The 8,889-nt window shown below is 51.7% G+C and overlaps 1 protein-coding gene across 2 annotated transcripts in view; it reads left to right on the top strand.

The window, feature by feature from the left end:
- The first annotated feature begins 264 nt into the window (after window positions 1-264).
- Window positions 265-8,889, top strand: part of scpep1 (serine carboxypeptidase 1) — a 50,326-nt gene continuing 41,701 nt past the window's right edge. For both annotated transcript variants that reach the window (XM_063030709.1, XM_063030710.1), the window contains exons 1-3: window positions 265-368; window positions 701-837; window positions 5,030-5,119. In XM_063030709.1, the coding sequence (XP_062886779.1) occupies window positions 317-368; window positions 701-837; window positions 5,030-5,119 (279 nt within the window). In that variant the 5' untranslated portion in view covers window positions 265-316. The remainder of the gene's footprint in view (window positions 369-700; window positions 838-5,029; window positions 5,120-8,889) is intronic.

Below are 8,889 nucleotides of genomic sequence, written 5' to 3'. Positions count from 1 at the left end.
CACATGGAGGAGGTGTAGAGGTTTTACAGACTCAGGGAGGGTACAGAGGGAGGGAGTGCAGAGGTTTTACAGACTCAGGAAGGGTTCGGGGGGGTGCAAACACGGGGAGTGGAGTAGGGAGGCAACAGACACGAGGTGAGTGAAAGGAGATGGTTTCACAGCTAGGGGGAAGAGAAGGGTGTTAGAAGCCCGGGCGTGAGGAATTTAGAGACAGGGAGGTGTGTAGGGGGCGGAGAGAGAAGGGAAGGGGTGGAGACAGACGGGACAAGGGCAAGCCGAGTCGAGACAAATCAGGACATCGAATCACGGTGCCGAGATGGGACGACTGCGAATGGTGTTGATGCTTGTGTCCGGAGCGTTGCTGGTCGGTTAGTGACCCCGGGAATCCCTCCTCACCCGCCAGGGAACCCCGAACCCTCACCCGCCCTCACCGGGACCCTTCGACTGCCTTCAATCCCAACCGGTATCACCTCTGTCATTCGAACCCCCAACACCCGGGAGCGCACCCCTGACCCGCCGTAACCTCGGACGTCCGGGAACCCACTCTACCCTCACCGGGTCCCGTCTCCGACCCCGGGAATGTCCCGCTGGAGGAAGCGGAAACTTCCGCGTCCTTGAATTCGGTGCGGCGCGTGCATTGGCTGCGCGATGAGCTCGCTCCCGGCGCACGCGCTGACGGCTGTTTTGTGTTGGCGCGCAGGCGCGGCGACGAGCGGCGCGCGGCAGGACTGGGGTTACGTGTCGGTTCGGGAAGGTGCCCGGCTCTTCTGGTGGCTTTTTTACTCGGAGAGGGAGGCGGCCGGTAACTCGTCCGCGCCGCTCGTCCTGTGGCTCCAGGTACGGCCCCGGGGAGGGGAGCACGGAGGGAATGGGGGTAGGGAGTGGGATGAGGGGTAAGGATGGGGATGAGTGAGGGAATGAGGGGTACAGACGGGGATAAGTGGGGGAATGGAGGATACAGACGGGGATAAGTGGGGGAATGAGGGATACAGACGGGGATGAGTGGGGGAGTGAGGGATACGGATGGGGATGAGTGGGGAATGAGAGGTAAGAATTGGGATGAGTGGGGGAATGAGGGTGCAGACGGGGATGAGTGGGGGAATGAGCGGTACGGATGGGGATGAGTGGGGAATGAGGGGTGCGGGTTGGGATGAGTGGGGGAGTGAGGGGTACAAACGGGGATGAGTGAGGGAATGAGGGGTACAGATGGGGATGAGTGAGGGAATGAGGGGTACAGACAGGGATGAGTGGGGGAGTGAGGAGTACAGATTGGGATAAGTGAGCGAATGAGGGGTACGGATGAGGATGAGTGGGGAATGAGGGGTACGGGTGGGGATGAGTGGGGGGAATGAGGGGTAAGGACGGGGATGAGGGGTAAGGACGGGGATGAGTGGGGGGAATGAGGGGTAAGGACGGGGATGAGTGGGGGGAATGAGGGGTAAGGACGGGGATGAGGGGTAAGGACGGGGATGAGTGGGGGGAATGAGGGGTAAGGACGGGGATGAGGGGTAAGGACGGGGATGAGTGGGGGGAATGAGGGGTAAGGATGGGGATAAGGGGTACAGACAGGGATAAGTGAGGGAATGAGGGGTACGGATGAGGATGAGTGGCGAATGAGGGGTACGGGTGGGGATGAGTGGGGGAATGAGGGGTATGGATGGGGATGAGGGGTACGGATGGGGATGAGTGGGGGGAATGGGGTAAGGACGGGGATTAGTGGGGGAATGGAGGATACAGACGGAGATAAGTGGGGGAGTGAGGGATACGGATGGGGATGAGTGGGGAATGAGAGGTAAGAATTGGGATGAGTGAGGGAATGAGGGGTACAGACGGGGATGAGTGGGGGAGTGAGGGATACGGATGGGGATGAGTGGGGAAATGAGGGGTAAGAATTGGGATGAGTGAGGGAATGAGGGTGCAGACGGGGATGAGTGGGGGAATGAGGGGTACAGACGGGGATAAGTGGGGGAATGGAGGATACAGACGGGGATAAGTGGGGGAATGAGGGATACAGACGGGGATGAGTGGGGGAGTGAGGGATACGGATGGGGATGAGTGGGGAATGAGAGGTAAGAATTGGGATGAGTGGGGGAATGAGGGTGCAGACGGGGATGAGTGGGGGAATGAGCGGTACGGATGGGGATGAGTGGGGAATGAGGGGTGCGGGTTGGGATGAGTGGGGGAGTGAGGGGTACAAATGGGGATGAGTGGGGGGAATGAGGGGTAAGGACGGGGATGAGGGGTAAGGACGGGGATGAGTGGGGGGAATGAGGGGTAAGGACGGGGATGAGTGGGGGGAATGAGGGGTAAGGACGGGGATGAGGGGTAAGGACGGGGATGAGTGGGGGGAATGAGGGGTAAGGACGGGGATGAGGGGTAAGGACGGGGATGAGTGGGGGGAATGAGGGGTAAGGATGGGGATAAGGGGTACAGACAGGGATAAGTGAGGGAATGAGGGGTACGGATGAGGATGAGTGGCGAATGAGGGGTACGGGTGGGGATGAGTGGGGGAATGAGGGGTATGGATGGGGATGAGGGGTACGGATGGGGATGAGTGGGGGGAATGGGGTAAGGACGGGGATTAGTGGGGGAATGGAGGATACAGACGGAGATAAGTGGGGGAGTGAGGGATACGGATGGGGATGAGTGGGGAATGAGAGGTAAGAATTGGGATGAGTGAGGGAATGAGGGGTACAGACGGGGATGAGTGGGGGAGTGAGGGATACGGATGGGGATGAGTGGGGAAATGAGGGGTAAGAATTGGGATGAGTGAGGGAATGAGGGTGCAGACGGGGATGAGTGGGGGAATGAGGGGTACGGATGGGGATGAGTGAGGGAATGAGGGGTAAGAATTGGGATGAGTGAGGGAATGAGGGTGCAGACGGGGATGAGTGGGGGAATGAGGGGTACGGATGGGGATGAGTGAGGGAATGAGGGGTACAGACGGGGATAAGTGAGGGAATGAGGGGTACAGACGGGGATGAGTGGGGGAGTGAGGGATACGGATGGGGATGAGTGGGGAAATGAGGGGTAAGAATTGGGATGAGTGAGGGAATGAGGGTGCAGACGGGGATGAGTGGGGGAATGAGGGGTACGGATGGGGATGAGTGAGGGAATGAGGGGTACAGACGGGGATAAGTGGGGGAATGAGGGATACAGACGGGGATGAGTGGGGGAGTGAGGGATACGGATGGGGATGAGTGGGGGAATAAGGGGTAAGAATTGGGATGAGTGGGGGAATGAGGGGTGCAGACGGGGATGAGTGGGGGAATGAGGGGTACGGATGGGGATGAGTGGGGAATGAGGGGTGCGGGTTGGGATGAGTGGGGGAGTGAGGGGTACAAACGGGGATGAGTGAGGGAATGAGGGGTACAGATGGGGATGAGTGGGGGAGTGACGGGTACAGACAGGGATGAGTGGGGGAGTGAGGGGTAAGGATGGGGATGAGTGAGGGAATGAGGGGTACGGATGGGGATGAGTGGGGAATGAGGGGTGCGGGTTGGGATGAGTGGGGGAGTGAGGGGTACAAACGGGGATGAGTGAGGGAATGAGGGGTACAGATGGGGATGAGTGGGGGAGTGACGGGTACAGACAGGGATGAGTGGGGGAGTGAGGAGTACAGATTGGGATAAGTGGTGGAATGAGGGGTAAGGATTGGGATAAGTGAGCGAATGAGGGGTACGGATGAGGATGAGTGGGGAATGAGGGGTACGGGTGGGGATGAGTGGGGGGAATGAGGGGTAAGGACAGGGATGAGTGGGGGAATGAGGGGTACGGATGGGGATGAGGGGTACAGATGGGGATGAGTGGGGGGAATGAGGGGTAAGGATGGAGATGAGGGGTAAGGACAGGGATGAGTGGGGGGAATGAGGGGTAAGGACGGGGATGAGGGGTAAGGACGGGGATGAGTGGGGGAATGAGGGGTAAGGATGGGGATGAGTGGGGGGAATGAGGGGTAAGGATGGGGATGAGGGGTACAGACAGGGATAAGTGAGGGAATGAGGGGTACGGATGAGGATGAGTGGCGAATGAGGGGTACGGGTGGGGATGAGTGGGGGAATGAGGGGTAAGAATGGGGATGAGTGGGGGAATGAGGGGTATGGATGGGGATGAGGGGTACGGATGGGGATGAGTGGGGGAATGGGGTAAGGTCGGGGATTAGTGGGGGAATGAGGGGTAAGGATGGGGATGAGGGGTACAGACAGGGATGAGTGGGGGAATGAGGGGTAAGGGCAGGGATGAGGGGTACAGACGGGGATGAGTGGGGGAATGAGGGGTAAGGATGGGAATGAGGGGTACAGATTGGGATGAGTGGGGGAATGAGGGGTAAGGATTGGGATGTGGAGGAATGAGGGGTACAGATGGGAATGAGTGGGGGAATGATGGGTACGGGTGGGGATGAGTGCGGGAATGAGGGGTACAGGTGGGGATGTGGGGGAATGAGGGGTAAGGATTGGGATGAGTGGAGGAATGAGGGCTAGAGACGGGGATGAGTGGGGGAATGAGGGGTAAGGACGGGGATGAGGGTTACGGATGGGGACGAGTGGGGGAAAGACTATGCTGAACTTTTTGGCACTCTCGCATCAGGCTGGGTGCCAGTTGTTCACTAGTCTGATTCCTGGGACAATAATATCGTGTGATGAGAGATTGGGTGGAGCATCCTGCGGTCCAAACAAGGAGAGGAGATCTGTGACAGGCAGTTCTTCAGAGGGGGTGGTTGTTGTGTTGGGGTTCGGGACAAGGGGAGGGTTGAAAAAGGGAGAAATGTCTTCCCTTGGAGGGTGTGACACTGTGGGGGTTCCATGCCATGGGCAGTGGAGACCATTACTGAATGAGCGTAAAAACAGAGAGTCATGAGAATGGATTGGCATATTGCATCAGCGGTGATTTTATTGACTGGTGGAGCAGCTTTGAAGGGTGGAATGGCCTCTCCTGTTTGGATATTCCCATGGACAGCAGGGTCCTGGGCACAGAGGGGGTCAGTAGACGGCCGGTTCAGATAGTAAATCTCCCTCTCCTCCCCCTGCAGGGTGGACCGGGAGGCTCCGGCTGTGGATTTGGAAACTTTGAAGAGATTGGGCCTCTTGACGTTGACCTGAATCCCAGGAACTATTCATGGGTAATGTTCCCATCTCTTCCTGCTGAAACGACACGTGCCAATTGGCTTCTTTTGGGAAGTTAAACCAGGGCAATGCATGGCCGGGTTTGGGAATGTTGTAGATCCAGGAGACCTCGGGTGTTGATATGTAGTTCTCAGAAAGGGGATACAGACAGACAGGGTGGTGGAGAAGGAATTTGGCACATTTTCCTGTGTCAGTGAAGGCACTGGGTGTTACAGCTGTACAAAAAGGTTGTCATTTAGAAGAGATTTTTCCCCAGGTTAGAAATCGCCAGTACAAGAGGTCATAATTTTAAGGTATTGGAGGAAAGTATGGCGGGGATGTCAGAAGTGTTTTTTGTACACTCTCTGGGTGCATGGAACACACTGACAGAGAGTGCATGGAACACTTTGTCAGGGCTGGGTGTATGGACAGGGGTTGGTGTAGTCAGAGCTGGGTGTATGGACAGGGGTTGGTGCAGACTGAGCTGGGTACATGGACAGGGGTTGGTGCAGACTGGGCTGGGTACATGGACAGGGGTTGGTGCAGACTGGGCTGGGTGTATGGACAGGGGTTGGTGTAGTCAGAGCTGGGTGTATGGACAGGGGTTGGTGCAGACTGGGCTGGGTACATGGACAGGGGTTGGTGCAGACTGGGCTGGGTACATGGAACGCACTGACATGGATTGGTGGTGGAGGCAAATACGTTGGGAGTATTTAGCAAACTCTTATGATAGGAAATTGGAGAGTCGTGGGAGGGAAGGGTTTGGTAGATGACAGAGGAGGTGGTTGATTTAGGTTCAATTTCAACATTTGAGAAATTTAGATAGATACACGTATGGGGGGTATGGAGGACTATGGTCTGGGTGGAGGTCAATGTGAACTAGATCAACATGGACTAGATGGGCTGAAGAGCCTGTTACTGCCCTGTAGTATTTTAAGACTCTATTTTAGAGAAGGTTGAAAAGTCAGCACTACATTATGGGCCAAAGGGCCTGTACTGTTCTATAGTCTATGTTGTAACATCTATTTGTGTTGCATCCATGACAATTGGATTTCAACAGCAAGGGTCCTCTGTTCCTCTGTACTCTCTAGCATTTTATCATTTGTGATATTCTACCCTTAGTTGACCCCCAAAGTGGATCACCTCATAATCACCAGGATTAAATGACATTTACCATCCCTTTGTACAATATACCAACTGATCAAGTTAACCATTTTACCAAGTGACAATGGTACAGCTGATGGAGGTGCTGCCTCACTGCTCTATAAAACAGGGTCTAATCTTCACCTCAGGTCTGTCTGCAGTGTTTGTATGTACTTCCTGTGACCAGCTGGGTTTTCCCCTGGGTGCTCCAGTTTCATCCCACATCCCAATGAATATGGATGGGTTGGTTACTTTGTCTCTGGAGTTAATTTGTCTTTGGGAAGATGAGATGAATTGGAGGAAAATAAAAAATGTGTTGATATAGGATTGGTGTAAAAGGGGTGGTTGATAATTGGCACAGACTTGATGGCTGAAGGGCCTGTGTCTATGCTACCTCTCATTCTGCAACCTAACCCTATCCTCCTCACTATTGAATTATAGTCTTGTACCTCCTACACTTGTATCCAAATTGTTAATGTTTACTGAGCGCAGAGAGACCTAGAGGTTCAAGTCCACAGTATTGATGTTGGTTTATTATTGCCACATGTACCAAGACTGAGTGATAAGCTTGTCTGGCATACCCTTCATACAGATCAGATCATTACACAGTGCATTGAGGTAAAACAATAACAATGCAGAATAAGCTATAAAAGCTACTGAAAGATTGCAATGGCAGTAAAGTGCAAGATAATACAAGGTAGATTGTGAGGTCAAGAGTCTGATCGTGATGAGATAGAAGGTGTCCTTGAGTCTGGTACATGCTTTCAGGTTTTTGTATCTCCTGCCTGATGGAGAGAGAAAAGAGTATAATGGTAATAGAAAGTTTGTGAACCCTGTAGAATTTTCTCTGTTCCTGCATAAATATAACTTAAAACGTGATCAGGTCTTTATGTAAGTCCTAAAACTAGATAAAGAGAGCCCAATTTAATAAATAACACAAAAACATTATGCTTGTTCATTTATTTATTGAGAAAAATTATCCAACATTACATGTATTTGTTGGAATAAGTATGTGAACCTTTGCTTTCAGTAACTGGTGTGACCACCTTGTACAGCAGTAACTTCAATCAAACATTTCCAGTAACTTGATCAGTCCTGTACATCAGCTTGGAGGAACTTTAGGCCATTCCTCCTTACAAAATTGTTCCAACTATGGGATGTTGGTGGGCTTCCTTGCATGAACTGCTTGCTTCAAGTCCTTCCACACCATTTCTATAGGATTAAGGTCAGGACTTTGACTCAAATTTTCTTCTTTCTAAATCATTCTGTTGTTGATTTACTCTTGTCTTTCAGATCATTGTCTTCTTGCATTGCCCAACTTCTATTAAGCTTCAGGTGACAGACTGCTACCCTGACATTCTCCTGTAAAATGACTTGATACAATTTTGAATTCATTGTTCCCTCAACGATTGCAAACTGTCCAGGTCCTGAGCCAATAAAGTAGCCCCAAACCATGATGCTCCTTCCACCATGCTTCACAGTTGGGATGAGACTTTGGTGTTGGTGTGCAGTGCCCCTTTTCCTCCAAACATAGCAGTATGCATTTCTGCCAAAAAGTTCAACTGAATTGACTTTATTTCTTACGTCCTTCACATACATGAGGAGTAATGGTTTGTCAGGCAGGATCTTCCTCCTGAGGAAGTAGAGGTGTTTGTGGCCATGATGTCTGTGTGTTGGATCGGACAGACTGTTGGTGATGTTCACTCCTGGAAACGTAAAGCTCTTTACCCTCTGAACCTCAATATACACCATTCCTGAAGACAATGAGCAACTCTTCTGTTGATATTAAAGGAAAGGTTGTCATGACAACCTGTCACTAAGCACTTTATCTCCTCTACTCCAACTCATTGTTATTTGAAATCTGGTCCATTATGGTGGCATCGTCAGTGTAATGTATGGTGTGAGTATTCGTAAGGTCAGAGTGTGTATGATGTCAGGACATGGAGAAGTAAAAAATGGAAGTCTGGTGAATAAATGTGGTTGTTCAATCTACAGCAGTGTCCAAGTCACATCAATATTACATGGTGTCAGAAGAAATCATGGAAAAAAAAGGAAGAAAAGACACGTAAAAGATGTCACAGTTACAGCCACAGTCAAGTTTAAGCCGACGAGGTAATCTTGCTGAGAGCTGGAAAATATGGATCCAGAAGCGTGAGCTGTTTTGCACTGCTAGCGGCCTAGCTGAAAAGACGGAGAAAGTGCAATGTGCTACGTTTCTGCATGTGCCCGGAGAAGAGGCAATAAAGGTTTGCAACATGTTTGTCTTCCAAGATGATGAGCAAGATAAAATTGAAGTGTTGAAGAAAAAGTTTCAAGATTACTGCGAACCGAGAAAAAACCTACTGTACATCCGACACAGATTTTCACGAGGGCTCAAGGACCAAAAGAGACCATAGACGCCTACGTAACAGATTTGAAGAGCAAAGCAAAAGACTTTGAGTTCGGACAACTGCATGACTCTTTAATATGTGACAGGATTGTATGCGGCATACGGGATGATCAAGTGAGAGGCAGGCTATTGAGAGAGGCGGATCTTACATTAGAAAAGGCGATTGATGTTTGCTGTGCCAGCGAGATCGAGTCAAGTCAGGTTAAAGTGCTCAATGAAGAGATTGAAGTGCACAAAATAAAAAAACTGTGAAAA

The sequence above is a fragment of the Mobula hypostoma genome, chromosome 22 (genome assembly GCF_963921235.1).
Source record: "Mobula hypostoma chromosome 22, sMobHyp1.1, whole genome shotgun sequence".
NCBI lineage: Eukaryota > Metazoa > Chordata > Chondrichthyes > Myliobatiformes > Myliobatidae > Mobula > Mobula hypostoma.
This window is presented reverse-complemented; position numbering and strand designations above follow the sequence as displayed.